Source organism: Labrus bergylta, chromosome 7 (genome assembly GCF_963930695.1).
Source record: "Labrus bergylta chromosome 7, fLabBer1.1, whole genome shotgun sequence".
Lineage (NCBI taxonomy): Eukaryota > Metazoa > Chordata > Actinopteri > Labriformes > Labridae > Labrus > Labrus bergylta.
Genome location: NC_089201.1, coordinates 8,893,040 through 8,913,616, shown reverse-complemented (window position 1 = coordinate 8,913,616; position 20,577 = coordinate 8,893,040). Strand labels below are relative to the sequence as shown.

The 20,577-nt window shown below is 43.0% G+C and overlaps 1 protein-coding gene across 5 annotated transcripts in view; it reads right to left on the bottom strand.

The window, feature by feature from the left end:
- dusp8a (dual specificity phosphatase 8a) overlaps positions 1-20,577 on the bottom strand; it is a 41,938-nt gene that overhangs the window by 8,367 nt on the left and 12,994 nt on the right. For 4 of the 5 annotated variants that reach the window (XM_020642108.3, XM_020642101.3, XM_020642127.3 and 1 more), the window contains exon 3: positions 17,034-17,172. In XM_020642108.3, the coding sequence (XP_020497764.1) occupies positions 17,034-17,172 (139 nt within the window). Of the gene's footprint in view, positions 1-2,085; positions 2,900-17,033; positions 17,173-20,577 lie in introns of those variants that run through there. The other variant, XM_020642135.3, reaches the window with a different exon arrangement.

The following is a 20,577-nucleotide window of genomic DNA, read 5'->3' as shown; positions in this document are numbered from 1 at the left end:
TTGACCGAGCGAGCACAGATACACAACACCTGCCTGGCTGTTCTGGTTAATGGGGAGCTCTGCTGTTACATCACTGCTGCTGGTACAATTGACTGCCTCGTCAATAAAAGCTCACCCCCTCCCTCCTTTCACTGTGTGTGAGTGAGTGCTTCAGCCTCTGCGAGCTTTCAATCGCCCGCTTTAACTTGTCTGTTGATAGAGAGGGGATGCACACACACGCGCACACATACACACACACACACACACACACGCACAAAGCAGACATGTACATTCACACACACAGCCTGGGGGCATTGATCTGCCTGAATGAGCACCCTGCACCCCTCCATCCCTCCCTCCATCCCTGTCCTCTGTGGTTCATATCGGGAGAGACATGACGCCATCCTCTGTGCCCCTCCAGCTGTCCCCTTCACTATTAGGGGACATTAGCATCTCAATGTGAGCCCCCCTCCATCCCTCACCCTCTCAAACATGACATCATTGCACACATGTCCCACTCAGATCCACAAAGGCAGTGCTGCAGCCTGAAGGAGCGATGCAAGTGTGTGTGTTTAATAGTGGCCACATCTGTCAAAAATGTGTAGACTGATAGGCCATTGATGATTTAGTGGGATGAGGTCATCCCTTTTCATACAGGGCTTGAGGTTGATGACTGTATGATTAACACGTCATCCTGGCTGAGGGTGAAACTGTTTATTGTTCCTTTATCTCATAGGAAAGATAGCAGGATCAAAAGCGTTTTCAGCAGTGCCGTGTTACTGCAATAAAAGACTATAAACCCTCCTGTAATGAGCGCACTTCACAAGTCTTTTTCCACAGAGACATGTTGCAGTGCCTCTAAATAACCTGTGACAGACACACTTCTATTATTACTTGGTGACGACAAAGGTGTGATTTCTTTTTAACTGCTTGCTTTCTCTAAGCCGATGTGTTTGACAGATCCTGGAGCAAAACCTGGTTTATGTATACACACCTATGCACACAGACAAAGAAACACAACTGACTGTGTGACCACAGTGGCAGGTGTTCAGGTCTGCACTGTTAACTGCTCTGAACTGGCTCTCTGATATGGCCTGATGTGCATAAAGAATTAAGATTTGCATACAAACTTTACACTCATTCATCTGTGACCCAAATAATCCTCCAATGACTTGAATGAATGCATTAATGAAATACTGTATATTTTGGGCAATATGCATGTAAGAGTGCTGCATAAAAGATTTTTTTTCACAGCAGCACAGCTCTGCATTGCCTCATCACTCTGTGTGAAAGGTGTTATGTTAAACACCTGCAGTGCACACTGCACACATATTGATAACACAATCTCCACAAGACTCCATTCTGCAGAGAGAGGGAGTGAGCAGGAGTGAGAAAAAAGCCACGAGCAGAGGAGAAGAAAGAGAAACAGAAAGAGCCTTTGTGATAGTTTTACATCTCAATGACTACAGGCTGAGAGAGCATGAGCACTATGTCATACCGTGGGTCATGGCTCTCATTCTTCCCCCAGAGCCCTTTTTCTCGCTTTTCTTTCCTCTTCATTGCTTTTTGTCTTCATAATGTCATCCTCTTAATCCTCCTTCTTCCCTTTCTATGACTCTAAACACATTAACTGCACAAACAAAAACAATCAGCGCTTTTCGCATGGTGGTTGCAATGTATTTTATAGTCTGTTGTAGCCACGAATTGCATTATCGATCCAGCACACATCCTTAAAATTCAATCCACATCTTTCTTTCATTCACAGCACGCCTGGACTGGAATAATTCAACACCTAAGAGCCCACTGTGCCTTTGTACTCATCTGCAGTGCACAAACCAATACCAGGGGCTTTCCCCTTCTTATACTGTTTGCAACAGAGGTACAGTTTATAGAAAACCTCCCAGCAGCTAGTCTTAAATACAAATTAAATTATACTCCATGTTCGTTGCATATAGACCATGTAACATAGGGATTTAACATCTGTACACAAAGGCCTACATCCTCAACATGCTACACTCCAGAAAGGGATGTTCTCATACCAACACACACACATTAACACAAACACACTCATCACTTCTCCTACTCTTTGTCCAGGTGGATACACACCTCGCAGCTCTCTCCCCTCCTTCATTCTGCGGACCCTGATCTTCAGCCTCATGTCTGTGTCCTGCAGGTCCGGCCAAAAACAGTCCTCCGCTGGGGCAATCACCACATCCAGAGGCATCCCCCAGAGCACACTCTGTCTAACACTCATACACAGTCACAGAAGGAAATGTTCTGGTGCTCTTTTTTTTTTTTTTAGGGATGGAGCGAGCCCTCACCAATAAAAAAAGGTTCGGACAATCGAACAAACAACCAGGAGGTGTACTCCTTAAAGGGTTGATAAAGTTTCACTTTGTGTTGAGTGTAAAATTCCAAAGTAGACAGCAACTCCTGCTGCTGCTCAGATCCGCTCAGGTCAAATCAACTGTTCCAGTGTTCAGTGATGTTCCTCAGGGATCAGACTTAAGACCACAAAAAAATTAGTCCAGGATGTCAGTGAGCAGGCTCCTCAAGTACACCTTAATTCCATGCAATGATCACAGAAAATCCTAAAATGCTCTTTCAGTGATTTTGTGGCTTTGAGAAAAGTTGTCACGCACACAAGGAGCAAGAAGACAAACCATGAGTCTTCTGTATAGTCCAGCTGTAATCTGCCTGCAGCTGGCTCACAGAGAATTTCTGTGTCTCTGAGCCCTCTCTCTGTCTCTGTGAGTCCACAGCCAGGAGAGCAGCCCACTATTGTTGTGCCGCTCCGCTTTCCCCGTCTCTCATTCGCTCAGTTGCTGGCTTACGCTCCTCCCTCTCCTGCCCTCCTCCCTCTCTCTCTCTATTGCTCTGCAAAGAGGATGACGGAGCTGCACTCTCTCCTCGAGCTCTGGGGGTGAATGAGCTCACTTGCCGTGAGCTCAGACTCTACCCTCCCTCCCTCTCTCCCCCTCCCTTCCTCCTCCCTTCCTCTTCTACCTCCCTTGCTCCCTCCCTCTCTTGTGGAGCCAGAGCTCCGTCATAGCTAATGTCTAAGGCATGTAACCACATTCCTTACTCACCCAGCAAATATGCGGCCACCTCAGGGGCCTAGCTGTACAGCAGGCCTCTATCAGGGAAAGGATGGAGGCGAAGACGCAGCTATCAGGCTGGTTAGCAGAAACATATACACCGCTACTAGACTGAAAAGACTCTGTGTTGTTGATTACAGGGAAATGCTATACTTCCAAAAAGATGCTTGTGTTTTTCTGCTTGATGTTGTATGCATTTGTTCTGATGGTTTGTACGCTTCACAGTTTCAGAAAGAAATAGTAGGAGATGCACAACTATATTTTTATATTTACCTGTTATGCTTCCTTAATAATTTTATATTTGATACAAGCATTCTACACATTTAATAAAACTTTAAAGTTATCAGTATAACGTTGAATATATTCATTAGCTTGCATAGTGCAGGGGGCTTTAAGATTCAGTGTCAGTGTGTTGAAAGCTGATTTGTCTCTGAGGGGAAAGGAATGTGTGGCTTCACCATGTTTCCTGCGCGGGTTAAGGTCTAACGCACCTGGAATTGGACACTGTGCTCTCTTGTTTAAGAATGAACAGGCAGAGACGAGTGTAGAGGAGAGGTGAGGATAAGGGAGGAGAGGAAAAGGGAAGAGACAACTCCCCCCCCCCAAAAAAAAACAAAAAAAACAACAGCAAACAAAATAGGAAGAGGAGACAAGAAGTGATGAGAAGACAAGCTTGTGGTCTGCAGCCATCATCCGTTTGACAGGCCGCAGACTCTTGGTACTTTACTACGGAATGACAAACATGTCGGCCACAAGTCCAGCTATGGAAACAAAGTGGTATAGGACTTCATATAACCAAAGGCGGAGAAAAAACATTTAGTACAGCTTTTCAACATTTTGCATGTTAATATACGTAAACTTTCAATACACTTTTGCTGCTGTCATTTCCAATCTTATTCGAAATAAAAAGCAAAGATTTCCTATAAAAGGGCCCCGCTCTCAGTAGGCCGGTCAAACGTCCTGTCTGTCTGTTCATTCTCAGGTTGAGACATCACGGTACGCTGACTGCATTCGATCCGGGTCAGATGGGCCTCTAATGCATTAAGTCATTGCTCAGTTTGAAAAAAAAAAAAAAAAAAAAAAGGGCAAACAAGCTTATACAAGATGTCTAGTGAGGGGGCCAGCTGCATGCTGACAGACTGACCTCATCTCATCACTGCAGACCCCTGAATGATCACACCGGGGTGAGAACAGCCTTACGTCACTCTCTGTTCAACCGTGGGCCACTCACTAAGAGAGACAGCGGAGCAGGAAATAGGTCACTTGGTGATGATGAGCTTGGTGAAAAATGCAAGCGGACATTGCATTTTGGGAGGATGAACAAACACACACATACAGAATAAACACACATACAAGTACACACACCTTATTTCTTTATCTGCAGCTGGTTGAGGCAGATGTGGCACTCCACAGTGGTCATCTGGGGTCACTACAATTCAAACACACCTCTGAATCCACACCTCTGTTGGTTTTCCTGTCTGTGTGGCTCCAAGCAATAAAGCCAGCTATTGAAACACACGACTTCCCAATACCAGAAAAACCCACAGCAGTTAATGCCAGCAACAACAGGACAAAGTATCCAATGTTTTAATGGTCAGCAAACACCCTGCCTTCCCTCTCTCTACACCTCCTCCTCCTCTCCTCCTCAGCAGGGTAACAAGGCTCAGAATAGCAGGTGTGTTAATTAGAGGATCATAGCCAAGACCCTATAAATGACAGTCAGGCCGTTTTTATTGACGGCACATGTGCACTCTGCTGCGACAGAAATAGGTAGGACAGTCACTCCAGTCACCCTCTCCCCCCCCTTCTCTGACACCTCTTAGATTTACAGCATGTTTTTATGGTAGAGGGCTTGTTGCCAGGACAACGCTAAGTGTACACACACATACACACGTAAAGAAAAGCCAAATCAGTCAGAGAGAGAAACCGAGAAGAGTGTATAAGATATCGGTGTAAGCGCGAAAGAGAGGTGTGCCCAAATAGACCAACAACATGATGCAGCCTCTCTGCAAATACTAATTACATGTTAGATGAACGAATGAAACACTTCACCTTGTTAATCTAGTTTTGTAATTGCAGATATATCATGTATTTGAGTGATGGCCCAGTTAAAGGACAGGTGTGTCCTGGAAGGCCTGCCCACTCTAAAGACTTACCTTGACATAGATTTGGCATATTAAGAACTGTAGCAGTATGAGTGAGTTAAACCTTTTATTTTAAAAATAAAAACTATATATATATATATATATATATATATATATATATTCATGTTTTCATGTTCTATTGATTTCTCTCTGTGCTGCATCTTCTAGTGCTTTTGTAATTTTTTTTCAGCTTAGGTCAAATGTTTTATTATTTGAATCATGTTACTGCAGAATGACCAATAAAACAATTACCCTATATCTATTTATTTAGTTTCTTACAATTTTCTAGGTCAGGTTACATAAAACAAAAATCATCATGATGTAAAAAAAACAAAATTTTTTAATGAATATGTCTCATCAGCTATAGTTGTTAAGTTGTTAGCGTTACTTCTTTCACTGGTGAGACAGGCAGCGACAGGAGCGTCATTCTACACCACAGATCGTCTGTCAGGATATCATGGGAAAAAGCGACGTCATCTTCCAGATCGGGGAGGTTGGGATGATGAAGTCTGGATGTAGATGTCTGAGTTCATCTCTGTGTGTGCGTTTGTGTGCATGTGTTTGAAGTGTGAGGGGGAAGAACAGAACAAGGTGAGAGGACATTGCTGCAGGGGTGAGGGACGGTGTGGACAGTTATTGGCTCTGATGTCTGTAAACACAAGCATATGTGCCTGTGCACAAGTGTGTGTGCATGTGTGTGTGTTGATAGTGCTGGTTGTCAGGGGATCAGTAACAAGACTGCTCTTGCAGTGATGTAATGCCTACAGGAGAACACAGCTGCCATGCCTGGGGGTTGAGGTAGTCACCAAGGGAGGAGAAAGGGGAGGATGGATGGATGGATTGAAGGTGAAGGAGTTGGTGAGGTAAGGTAGCTGGGGTACTGGAAGTAATTGGGAAGGGGGTGTTTAAATCTATAGGGAGATTGAAACTGAAATAATGTAGTCATATCGCTAAGGGACATTAGTGATGTAGTGGGTCATGGTGTCTCTTTGTTAGTGTGTTAGTGTGTGTGTATGCATGTATGTGTTTTGAGGGTGTGGAGTCAAACCTCATTCATTTTTTTAGGACTGACCTAAATTGCATATTTTTATATCTGAAAACTTCGGTATTGCAGCATTTACATCTCTGTTTTCTGAACGATGACAGGAACTGAGGTGGTAAATACAAAGGTAAATATGATGCAGGAATAAGATGGAAAAAAAAGCACTTCTTACATGAACAGAGCAGGCATGTTAAGGGCACTTCTTCTTCATATGTGCTCATGCATGAGGTACCTTCATCTCTATCTATGCAGTTTGTGTTTGTGTGTGTGTGTGTGTGTGTGTGTGTGTGTGTGTGTGTGTGTGTGTGTGTGTGTGTGTGTGTGTGTGTGTGTGTGTGTGTGTGTGTGTGTGTGTGTGTGAGGGTGGGTGGGAGTGGGGGTTCTTGCATTAGTCATGCTGTAGACCCCCTGCCCCCAAAACAACTTAACCCCCTGGAGAAACTCGCCACTCCAGGCTACTGCACCATTAAATCCATTTCACTAGCTAGAAATTAGTTTACACACACACACACACACACACACACACACACACACACACACACACACACACACACACACACACACACACACACACACACACACACAGTCAACATAGAGAGAGAGAGAGAGAGAGAAAAAAGAGTAAGCTATCAAACACACCAAGCGGGACTTAAAGAACCAGACGGCCCCTCATAAACCAGATGAACTACTTAAAAATCCCAGTAGGAGATGCTCAGCAGTGTGTGTGTGTCTACTTGTGTTTTTGTGTGTGTGGCAAAAAAGGGAGGACTCAAAAAGCCTCAATATGACTTGAGGCATGTGCTTACAGTATGTTTGCATGCATACAAAGCCTGTGTATTGACTGTGGGTAAAAATGTGAACATAGGAAACAAATGTTAATTTCAGCTAGGAGGGAGACAGCTCTTTCTAAGGTTATATAAAGATGAGTGATGCATGTGTGTGTGATGATAAAGGCTAAATATGTGCAGAGAGCACACATCAGTCTTCAGGAATGAAAAGATCAAGGAATGTGTCTGTCTGAGTACAAACTCTACCATGATCTGATTTCCCCAGAGGTGAGTTTGTCTACACAGGTTCACTTGAGCATTACAGATGGTTATTTCATTCTAAATGCTAATGCGCTGATCAGGGGTGCACAGGGTTTCCTTTGCAGGCCCGGAGGTGATCACACAAAAGAATTGGCGTGCTAATTTCTCTTACTGTCTCTCTAATGTAGATCCGTCTGACACATTCACATATAGACTCACAATCACACACTCACAAGGTGGCAGTGTCATAACTGTGGTGCGCTGAAAAAAAGAAGCTGGCAGCGGATTAGTTTGTTTTTAATTAACCAGTACTGCGACTACATGCAGAATGACAGGCAGGCTTCAGATCAGTTCAGTGTTAATTAGCTCCTATCAGCGCAGCAGGCAGGCTGACAGACTCACTGTCCTGACACCAGCGCTGGAAGCCACGCCATCTGGCCACACACACACACACACACACACACACACACACACACACACACACACACACACACACACACACACACAAATATACCTGCAGATTAGCTGGTATTAGCAGGTCTGCAGTTGTAAGTGAGGTATTGGCTGCACCATGAGTGATATCTGATTCATAGCTGGCAGGGTCTTGTCTACCTGTTTCACAATTATCTCAGTCAGAAAGTCTATGTACGATCACTTTCCCCCAAAATGCTTTAACATAAATCTCTTTTTATCTCATCAGCACATGGGCCGTTACTCATGACTCACAGTGAAAGGCATGACATATACAGAATTACATAAAATGAAGAAAATACAATCCAGCTCATTATTGAACTGTTAATCACTCAGCAATGCCTTTTTACACACAGACATGTAGCAGAATTAAGGCGTTACACAGAGGAGACTGTATTTGGGCGTATAAAACATGGTGTCAACAGCAGCTATCACAACACCAACAGTAAGGGTTGGTTTTCCTGCCATTACAGGCCCTGGGGACGGTTCCTGTGTGTGTGAATGTGTCACTTCCACAACGCTGCAGTGACATCACTCCACCAGCTCCAGAGGAACAATAGAGGAAGAATGACGCAATTCCATAAGAGGAACTGGGCAAGCTGTTTCAACTTGTACCCTGCCAACGCCTAAATGATGCCTTTGAATTATTATTTTTTAAGCTGATGGTTATAGTTTTTTTCTTAAATACTCAAGACACACATTTGTATACATGCATGTGAAGTTCTCTAGGCGTCTCCCTCTGTCCTCGGGGGGGGGGGGGGGGGCCTGATGTCACTTTTTCAGAAACAGGAAATAGTTACACAACAGAAAGGGAAATGGCCTCTGTAGCATGCCTTCATCTGTGTTTGTGTGTGTTTGGTGATAAGTGTTTGTGTTTATGTGTGAGCAGAGGGGGAGTTATCAGCAGGACCAGGAATGATCACCAACCGCTGCATTCCTCAATCGTGGGCCTTGGGCCTGCCTGGAACTCCAAAATTAGCCTGTTTCCATGGCAATGGAAAAATCTGCCGCCTCTAAGCAGCAACTCCAGAGGTTCAGCACAAAAGTTTGTGTGGTCAGCACGTATTTACGGTAATAAGCTTTCTTCTGTGTACGGAACAGGAAAAGTGTCAAATCGCTGAGGAGTTAAACTCTCCGCTCTGCAACAAGAAACCAGACCGCTCCTGTTCCAATGAGTCAGAAATAGATTTTTTTATTTAAGCAATTAATAAAGTTAAGTTAGGTTTCTCATACAAACAAACTTCAAAAGAAATAGAATGTTATCCAAAAGGCGGAGGTGTTATCTAAGTATGATTTAAATAGCTGGAAAAAACATGGCAACCAATTAGGTAAATAAGGAAGCAGCACTGCAGCATACCAGAGATAAAGTGCATCAAAGACACATGTTGATAAACAGGAATCCACCATTGTTCCAGGGAATGACGTTATGACAGGAACAGCAGTGGGCAGTCGGAGCATGAATGGAATCTGGTGGATGCAGGCCAGCTAGGGGTCGGATAAACTAGCATAATTTTTAGCCACTCCTTTCCCCTTTTCTTCTGTCTTTGGAAATTTCCACTCCACATGTGTGTCAGTCATCAGAGTTAAAAGCTGCAGTGGTAAACTGATGGCGCAGCAACCAAACTTTGGCAAACTTGGCCTGTAAGGTTGGAGTTATGAGGTGCTGATGGGGGTGTAGCAAAGAGAAAACCAGCCTGGGCTAGCATGCTGTTCAGCTTCAGCTACTGTTGACCTGATGTGTTGACACTACCTAGGTAACAGTTTAAACAAACTATTTTTATTCCATGCTGCTGGATGAATGTATGACAGGGGTGGTTTGGGATGTTCAAAAGACCTCGAGATAGATTTGAAATGCAGCAGGAGCCAGAAGGTATGTACTGTGAATGGACTGTATACACAAAGCAGCTTAAACATCTATGCTGAAAGTATTTAGGGCATTGAGGTACAAACAGTGTCCAACAGCGTTTCTGCACAAATAGTATGAAGGCAAATGCATTTTGTGGGAAAATTCAAAGGTTGTTCTGCATGTACCTTTTCTCTCGAATGTTAGCTATATTTTGTCAACTGCACATCAAAGTTTGCATGTCCCTTACCAGACACCATGTAAGTTTGTACAATGAAACAAACTAACAGGTCATAAATAAGGCCTGAACTTTGCAATGAAGAGTTAACCTATTATCTTTACCCTTCATAGATTTTAAGTTGCTTTGTTAAATTACTTCATACAACAGAAAATGCTCAAGTAACAACCTTTTCAGGGAATAATGCAAAATGACTAGTACTTTTTTTTGTTCTAAAAGTACAGTGATTTAAGTAAAGGTCAAATGCTACCCTGCAAATTTGAGGAAACAAGAGCATGCTGTTCATTCAGTATGCATATATTACAGTACTAGAGTGACAGTAAATGCCAACTTTGCACATCTAAGCCCAAGTTTCATGGATGTATGCAAGTATGTCCTGCTGTCTTCAGCTCTAATCTTTATCTGTGCTCCTTGGAATATATGCACATATCTAATACGTGCAACTGAGAGGACGTATCTCCCTCCTTTGCATGCTGGATTATTAACATAAAACTGTGCTACATTTGTGAGTCAGTGTATGTGTATGTATGTGTGTGCAAGTGTGGCCCTTCCAATCCGGCAAGGGACTGGGGTGATGGAGGAGAAAGGGGAAGAGCAAAGAAGTGAGATCACGTCATGGTGGAAACATTTGGCAAGGGCTCACATAAACACACACGTACACACACACACACACACACACACACACACACACACACACACACACACACACACACACACACACACACACACACACACACACACACACACACAGATGCTGGCCTGTTTTTGTTTTTTTGTTCTCCAGTTTTGAGGGAAAGAAGGGGAAAATGACATCAAGCTCATCATGTGAGGCCAATGAGACGGAGGAGGGAGGGGGTGAGAACACTGGCAGAAACAGAACATTGTTACATAAAACTCAACTCAGCACAGGCCTCCGCTGGGCCCTGTTACTATATTATGTGTGTGTGAGTTTGACCACATGTTCATGCATTTGCTCTCTTACAAAGGTGTGTGCGTGTTAAGCATGTCCAAAATCTCTATGAGGTGTTGGCCTAAAAGAGGAGCTCATTACGTACCTGCAGAGTGACTGTTTGCAGAAAACAGAGCGTTAGGTCACACATGTGCTGCGCGCTCAAAAGTCTGCAAAAATTCACAGAGCACAGAGGTGATGTCATAGATATTTTTGTAGGCCATTTTCTTTGACCTTTGTGCTCTCTTGCAAGGTCCTGTCTGGGGTGGGGCTGATGTGAGTGTGTGTGTGTGTGTGTGTGTGTGTGCCCATGTGTGTTTGTGTATCTACAGGCCAGGGTGAGAGCACCAAGGCCACTGGCGCCAGATGTGACGACCGCAGGAGTCTGGTCCTAAAAATAGAGCTCTGTTCTCAGCACTGTGAAACAGAAGAGGAAGGAGGGGAGGAGTGAAAGAAGAGGAAGAAATTGACGGGGGAAGGTAAAGGGGCTGAAGGAGTGATGGAAGGAGGGATGTAGAGGAGGGCTAGGTCATTGAGAATAACGTGTCAGATCTCCCCAGGGAAGGTGAGCTCACCTCCTAATGGCACCACTGGCTCCTTTTCAATGAAATCATTGATCTGCTGCAGCTCCCCTATGGTGTAATTGAGAGGGGTCAGATGTGGGGGGAAGTAGAGAAGCGGGTAAAAAACTTGCAGAGAGGGCAGGTTAGGAGGTTAAGAGAGGGGGGTGACGGAAAAGGTGGCAAGAGGATAGTCAAAGGATGGAGGAGGGTAGAATATGGACCTCAGGCACAAAAAATGTGCAACCTCTCTGACCTGAAATGTGACCAAACACAACACACCTGGAGGCTCCAGGTGGGTGGTATATAAATATTAGTCATACATTATTGTCCTCTGTTACCTTAAAAGGTCTTTAGATGGAGCGGTTGGCAGCAGGCAGCAGCTTCAAGCCACCATAAATGTCACCTTTTGTGAATATCAATATAGGAAGAATGATGCTTTCTTTCTGTTTAGCAGTTCATAACCACATTCATTAGTGATCTATGCTAGTGGGATCACCCTGCTCACACTTGCACTCTTACGAATGTGTGTATGCATGTATTTGTGTTCGTTATAGAAAGACTGCAGTTGCTGGTTCAAAGGATGCTGATGACTTCAACTTGAGCAACAGGAAGACTGAGCAACACAGGTCAGAAAGATGACCTGTCTCACTGAATGAGCTCAAGACCACACACACACTCTGACTGACACACACATGAATGCACATAAATGTACCCATCTAAACACTAGCACACACACAAACACCTACGCTGGACAGGATGAAATGAAGAGTATTACCTCATCCCCTCAAAAGCCCTCTCCTCATTCTGTTTTGTCTTTTTCTTTCTCTCACACATGCACTCTCAAACATTGCCTCATGCGTGTGCACGCACCACTTCATATGCACATATTCATGCAGACATGCACACGCAGACACGCACAAACACACGTTCAGACTGACACAAACAGCCCTCCTTATGTAGCTCATTGGAATGTCTCTGTGAACGACTGCATTGTGAGACCAGGCCTCCCACGATTACCTCACTTCTTCAGCTTCTCTCTGATGATCACACACACACGCACGCACGCACGCACACACACACACGCACAAACACACGCATGCACACACAAGTACAGGAGCCTCCGCCCCATTGTATAACTGCACAGAAGAATGACACATAACTGAGTTGACCTTTGTACCTCTGTCTGTGCAGTCACACCCTAACCTGATCTCATCAAAGCCTCGAGCTACACAGCAGCTCCTGTGTGTGTTTATAGTTTGTGTAAGAGAGAAAGAGAGCGCGAGCAAAAAGAAAATCAGAGAGAGGCACCTTTTCATCTCCTAATACCTCTCATCAGTGTGTCATCGCCATGTCTCATTCCGTGTGCTTTTGCATTGAGCTGGCAGGCTGACAGCGTGGGAGTCTGCATGCTAACCTGTAATGCTAAAACTGTGTCCCAGCTACATGCTATGTACTGTCATAAGTCATTTTGGTGCAGTATCTGTCAGTAAAACGAACAATCAATAATAAACTTCTGAGACTTCAGAAAGCTACCGCCAATTAATGCAGATGAAGAGAAAACTAGTTCTTCAGAAATGAAGTGAGTTTTCTGATACACTTAAGCATAACATGCAGTGCTGACATTTTTAGTAAGTATGTAGTCTGGAATGTGATGTAGTTCAAATCTCACCCAGTCTGTTCAGCTGGCGGAGGGCAGTTGGAGGTCAGAGGTCAGATTGGCATATCTACTGTAGCTGGATAGTATATGTGGATATTCTATCTTGATTGGTTAATAGCTTGTTCTGCAACCAGCAAACATTTCATTTGTATATCTTTTTAAATAAAAAACCTTTATAATCACTTAGTCTCACAATTTTGTTTTTTTAATGGAAACTAAAGAATGAAATAATAATAAAGGGGGAGGATGATTACTCCTTTTAGTGCCTTCTCATTGAAATGAGCATTTGTATGTTAAGTTTCAGCACTGCTCAGATGCCTTTTACTTGCTGCCCTCTAAGTCTCCCCTGTTCAGAAAATGTAGACACTTCCGGCACGTGCCCTTTTCTCTCTGTCATTTACTTGTGCCACCCTTTTCTCTCCCTTCGCTCCCTCGCTTTAGTAATCCCATGAAAAACACTGGCAGATGGTGCTAGGGAATTAAGGGCAGCCTCGCACATCTGCAAAACTCACAGACTCACACACAATTAGATGGATAAAAACACACCTGCAAACCTGCCTCTACATCTTCATTTCCTCTTATATGACCTAACTCACTTTTTCCTATCAGCCACTTATAGGCTATTTTTCTCCATTTATTCTATTTCCTCTGTATTTAACAGTACTTCAACAACACTGAGCTTGGAATAAAATGCATTTAGATTTTTTGAACACCCATCCACTAGTGATCATCTAGTTTTCTTTTCATCTGCAGAACATGACTACATGTTTTCAATCTCACTTCCCTTTTAGATAATTATTCTCTCTGTGTTCTCTCTCTCTGCAGCCTCTTGTGCTAAAACTAGAACATGAGGTGCAGAGGCCAACACCAAAACATTTCATCCTGGCAGGCCTAGATCAGAGCTGATGTGACGCATGACACATCTACGCAGTTGGCATCAACTAACACCTAGCTACACACACACACTAGCCGGCGGTGTTGCCTTTGGTTTGGCTGTGTGCTGCAGACTGGTGGGAAACACGTAAACTTTAAAACCCACTGGGGAGGCAGCTGGTTCAAACCGAGTGATCCTCTCCTCCTCTAGCGCACACACTCACACACACATTTAGAGCTCTTAAAAGGCAAGACATCAACATGGGCTCCAACTGAGTGAGATCATTGCTGTGGTAAAAATATGGCTGTCCTCTGAGATGTTTCTCACAAACATGTTCACACAGTCGATGAAGTAATAACGCAAACATAGACGCAAAACCAAGCATTACCTAAAGGAACTCATGAAATCACATGCACACATAAACTCTTTCCAACATTCAACATGGATATATATTTAAAACACAGAATAAGAGTCATTTGCTACAGGGATTACTTGTCCCATTCACAAACACAATGGCCCTATTGGGACGGTTGCTCCATGACTTCATCCTCATGTAGGAAGTGGTGTGCTTTCTGACCCCGAGTCATTGATTATTTAGTAAACAACAGAAACAGAAGAGGAGTCGACAATTGTTTTTTTCCCCTGATCAATAGGTTCCCATACAAGCATTGGGTGGTGTAACATGTCATTCAAGAATGCGGCTGATCTGCTAAATCTTTACTGCCATCCAATTCTCCTCTGGAAAGCTTGAAATGTATCTTAAATATGAACAATATAATCACATTTCAGGGATGGGTGTCTGTACATAATCTGCCTTTGGCAAGCTCTTGCATTTGTAACAGTTAAGGCAGAAAATCCTTTTCCCCCCAGACATCAGTCTCAGTTTGTAATTACACTTTTATTCATCCTGTCCATCCCATTTATGGATTCTTCTCTTTCCTTTCATCTCTGTTATCAGAGTCCTCCCACCCACATTACCCCTCACTTGGTCAGCAGTGATGTCACAGTGTTTGTGTGTGTGGTCTGCATACTGCACGTGAGGCTGAAAAAAAGAAAGCACCCCCCAATGATGACCCCAAATCAATTGTTTTCTTCCCTCAATAAAATCCTAAAGCCACATTTATATATTTATATTTATATATATAGCCGCATTCACAAGGATACGCAAAAAAGCAAAGAAAAAATCTCTGAATTTGGATGCTGGAAGCAGAAACTTTAAAACCTTTTTATACCCTAATGGTAGCTTTTATGAAAAGTCCAATTTTTCCAATAGATTCCTATAGATTACCTTACGTTGTTTTGGTGGTAAAATGATACAAAATACTGTCCTGGTATTCTTTAACTGGCTGTTGTGAAAAGAATCCAATGGCTTGTCCCTTTGCTTTCAGCTGCCTGGTGTTTTCCCCATTTTGCTCACTCGCATACAAACACTTACACTCACACATAAAGACAAAACCCAACTTTGTAACAGCAGCCTTTTGACACTGGGTTCACAAATTCTTTGCCCCTCAAATAGTAAGATGTAGCCCCTTTTAGACCACTACCTGAAAACAGAACTGAAACTGAAATTGTCTTCAGCATACTTAAAAAAAAAAGAAGGAAAAATCTTGATGGTCAAAATGATGCAGGAAGAACAGTTCAAAAAGTCTTGAAATTTCCCGAGCAAGCATTTCCCCATTCTTTCCTTCACAGTATCTTTCTCATGAAACCTTTCGCAGATTCCTTTGATGCACACACACAAAGATAGTGCAGCGCACACACCAACATGCCATTATGCAAGCATGCATCTGTGTGTATGCAACGCCCTGAGATGCATCACATGTACACATCAAAAACACATCAGACACAGGCAGCTAGCTCCACTGACCCCAATAATACAAGCACACAAGCAACAGCCAACGCTATTGGCTGAATCCTTCTGGGGAATCTTGTCTGCCTCTGTTGTCGTGGAAACAGCAGAGAAGCAGCGGGGACAGAAATGGCAGAAGCAAGATTTTTCTTTTTCTCCCCTGAAGAAACTTATCCAGAGAGAGCTCAGGAGGCTGATAAAGAGGAAGAGGAGGGAGTTTCTGACAGGGGGGTCTTTCGATTAAGAGGGGGTATGATGTGTGATCAAAAAAGATGAGGAGGAATATCCTGGTGTTTTGTGTGAAATCAAACTATGTGTGTGTGTGTGTGTGTGTGTGTGTGTGTGTGTGTGCATACAGTATATGCGGCTGTGCCCAGCACAAGAATGTGCTCTGAACATCTCTCCGTGACTCTCCGGCGACTAATTTAGGAGTCCGGGTGCTTTGAGGCAATCCTTTGCATCTATGAATGACTCATGAAAAAATGCTTATCTCCCAGCGTAAGGAGAGAGAGCTGAGAGGAGGAGGAGAAGAAGAATGGGGATGAGGGGATGTAGAAAAGGGTGCAGAGATTTAACCAAGCAACGCGCCTCTGCCGTCTCATTCCAAATCCTGACTGAGGCAGATTACGCTCTCCTTTCTGCGCTGACACATTTGGGACGGACTCAAAAGCCTCCACTGGTGGATGTGTGCGTAATGTCGCCTGTTAAAAAGCTGCAGCCACCGCAATCGAGAGGTTATTAACTCAACAAGGCTATTAACAGTCTTGCCGGGGCTCAATTATAAGTCTTAGTGTGCTTAGTGGACACTATGACAGGATAATAACTGTGGTAAATAAGGCCAGAGGATTGAAGTTAAGCTTAAGCTTTATTTCAGCGTTGCTGGGTGGGAGAACGAGGGGAGCTTAAACATCAAAGAGTTATCATAGAGGCTTTGTATCCAGGCAGCACTCTTTTAGACTTCCTCCTCTAGTTTATGTCTGTGCATGTATCTGTGAAATTCTGAGGACTACCAGTTAATAAAGAAGAAAAAACCTTCCATCAAAGGTCTGAAGAGTTGTTGTGATCATCAGTGACATCTGCTGACCAAACTGTGCAACTGCAAACACTTATATTAAATCTGCCATGAGTGTGAGGTGAGGTTCAGCTGCTTGCTGTACAAAATAATGTGAATAATAAAAAATAAAACTAACTCATAAAGTGGATGTGAATGTCCATTATGGATCAGGGAGAAGTTCTTTAATGCACACAGAAAATAATAAAATAAGAACAACACCATTGCATTGTGCACATTCACATACCAGTGAGCAGGGAGACTTTGTGGAAGGTGCCCTCCAACTTTCCCATGAGAATGTGCACAAAGCCGTCTTTAGACAGATGCCCCGCCTCTTTGGAGCTCTGGTCATATACCACCACTTCCTGCTTCCTGCCCAGCTCCACCTGCACAAAGGACAAACAACAAGGAAGAGAGAGAGTTTAATTTACACTGCTGTTGTGAAAACCATGGGAAGTATCTAGTAGCAGAAAGACCTTACATTTTTATGACTGGAATAATAAGAATGTAAATGGCATATTGAAAAGGGAAAAGCAGAATTCATTGATGTTCTAAACAGACATACTGATACTTAGAGAAGTAAAGACTTTTGCCTATTGGTTTAAAAAAAAAAAAAAACTACAACTGGAGTTGTTTCCCAAACACCGGATCACACTGCTTCCCTTACAAACAAACCAGGCAGCAGCAACAAGAAACACCTCACACACATATTGCTGTGAGTTATGACAACAAAAACTGGGTTCATTCATTAATGCAAGTGACTATATCAGGTCATTCTGGACTTAGTTATGAGGTCATATGGCTACAGTTATGAAAAATGCATTAGAGTGTTTCACTGTGCAGCCGTGACTGTATTTACGGTGCAGATACTGCTGAGTGGGTTGTTTGTTGTAATGGCAGGCAATATCAGTAAAATCATAAAAGCTGGATATGTTGTTAAGGGTGTGGACATCCATAAATGCATCAGTGCGATGCTGTTTGATTCAGACTGTGAAGATGAGAAACACACACACACACACACACCTAGACACACACACACCAGCCTGGCTGTGTTGTTCACCATGTTGTCAGGCAGGCTTTGGTCACATGACCATCAGGCAGCGCTTACTGCAGCTATGAATCACTGCATCATCGAACAGCCACTGGACAGGAGAGGAGAGGGGGAGGAGGAAGGAGGGGGGATCGGAAGGGAGGGAAAGGGGGGGCGATTGTAATGGTCAGGCAGAGGAAGATGGTGATGAGATTGAGAAAATGAAAAGAGGGATATTAAAAAACAAAGAAACTGATTTGAGAAAAAGGGGGGTGGTCGACGAAGGGGAAACAAAAGACGTAGTGGACGATTCGAGGAATTAAATTGGAAACCAACCGCATTTCTTTTGTTTACCATAACACAAATGCAACATCATTCTATCAAATGTTAGATGGGAAAGCTACTTGCCTCCGGGTACTGAACTTTCTCTAATCCTTCCTACCGATCCCTTCTTTTCACTGTGTATGCTGAAAGATACATAAACGCTGATATCTCATGCTACGCAGTGTAGAGTGTGCATGGTTATGTTTCTGCAGCCATAGCAAAGAGCTGATTGATAGCCGAGCAGGTGAATTAGACAAGGTCAGTCTCTGAAGCCTGGTTACTACCCTGGCTCAGTACGGCCTAATTGCATCTAGCACAAACACTGACAAAAGTACAGAAACCATTATCCATAGCAATAAGCAAATGTGACCAGAGAGGTTACACTCATGTCTTCCAAATGATACCTGTTCACTGTTAAACATAACATAAATGTTTAACACGAGAGGCTGAATTTTGAGTTCCTATTCTGACTGCCCATTCAAAGGGCAATATATTGCCCCGGTGACATCTCGCCTTCACCATGAATGTCACAGAGGCGTAATGAGGGGAAGAAGTGATCCCACCTCTGTGTGGTCATTTAACAGAAGCATTAGCTTAGCTGTTGCGTAATCATATGCTTTTGTTGCTCCCCTTGTTCTTTTTTTTTTTTTTACTGTTGAATACAACTGTAAAAAAATATTATTATTTTCAATATCTTATAATTTGCAGATGAATTTCAAAATTATATATATTGGAAATGTAATACAATTGTGAAAAATGACCATTACAATTGCAAAGGGCCCAAATTGACTCTAATTTCGTTTTAGTCCTTCCAACAGACTACAATACAAACGTTTTCATTAATGAAAATACAACTGGCGACAAGTGCCTACTTTTAAGAAGATAAACAGTGCAATCATTTGACAAATTTAGCTTAAAAAGTGTGTCGAATGATTCACCTATCATCAAATAATTTGCATTTAATCTTTTTTTCTTTTGATCAACTTATATTTATTATCTAATTCTTAATACTGACCAGTGACTTTAAAATAAAGTTTATAATTGGTTATTATATTAAATAGCAGTACTTTGTAGAGCCTAGTGACTGTTTACCGAATGTTTACTTTTTAGGTTTCAAGGTTTTACTCTTAACTTGTTATTATTCTTCCTGACATGTTAAACTTCATGGAAATCTTTCTTTGTTTTAAATCCCTCACTGTCCATTTTTACATACTGTGGATCATTTTGGCTAATAATCCTAATGGGATCAGATCTAATTTTGGAGCTTGATGTCAACACTTGAGGATTACCCGCATTTGACTACGCACGCACGCACGCACGCACGCACGCACGCACGCACGCACGCAAGCACACGCATGCGAACACAAACACACACACTATTAAGGATAGTGAACTTGTTAGTCAGCAGTGCAGAGGAAAAAGTTCCACTGCAGACGTGCAATAATAAAAAGAGTGCTGCAGTAAAAATAGAATCAGTTTGTTAGTCATTGTCAGACAAACAGTGGGTGATGCATTCAGGTTTTAAGTATACAATTATTCACTAATCCTACTTCTTGTTTTCTTAACTGATTGAAATGAGGAGAACTGTACGGTGTCTGTCTATATGTATATGGCCCTACTATCCTATCCTGAAACTACTGTATAGGACTCTCTTTAGGTTCCTGTTTTTTTAAGATGTTCAGATTTGTATTTAACATCAGCTCCAAACTAGATTCATTCCATTTTTCAAGTAAGAATGAAATTGCATATCCACACATTGCATTAAAGGTGTTTCAGTGAGTATGAAAAAGCTACACCTCCAGCTCTGTATGTGATATACATATAGTTTGCTGCAGTGCTAGAGGTCAACGACCTGAGGGAGCGAGAGGCTGGCTGTCAGACTGCAGCAGTAGTACAGAGCTCTCATCCCTCTGCAGTGCTACAGCATCACTACTACAACTGTGCTGGCCTGGATGCTCTGACGCATGCACACTGCAGGTAAACAGAGAATGCCACGTAGAGAATGAAAAGGGAGGCACCAGTGAGAGGGATGTGGGACTTAAAAAGTAGTGAAAAGTCTGGGGGATATGAGGAAAGATGGGGGAAAGGAAGCCCGTGAAGGGATCAGAGGGAATAAAGAAGGAGGAGGATGATCAGACAGTGGGAGAGGACAGATCGATAGATAGATAGATAGATAGATAGATAGATAGATAGATAGATGTTGCAAACACAATGTATAAATATGAAGCACAGCAGATTAACATAAAAAAAAGGAGTTACGTAACGCAGCTTTTTCCAATATCGTTCAGCACTAACACACACACTAACACACACCATGAAACACGCCGCCCAACTTGTTATTCATGGTATGTATGCATGGTAAATGCTTGTTTGAGATAGCTGAACATGGTTTCCCCCTGACCTCAGCAGTGTAACTGACCGTTGACAGGTTCAAAGT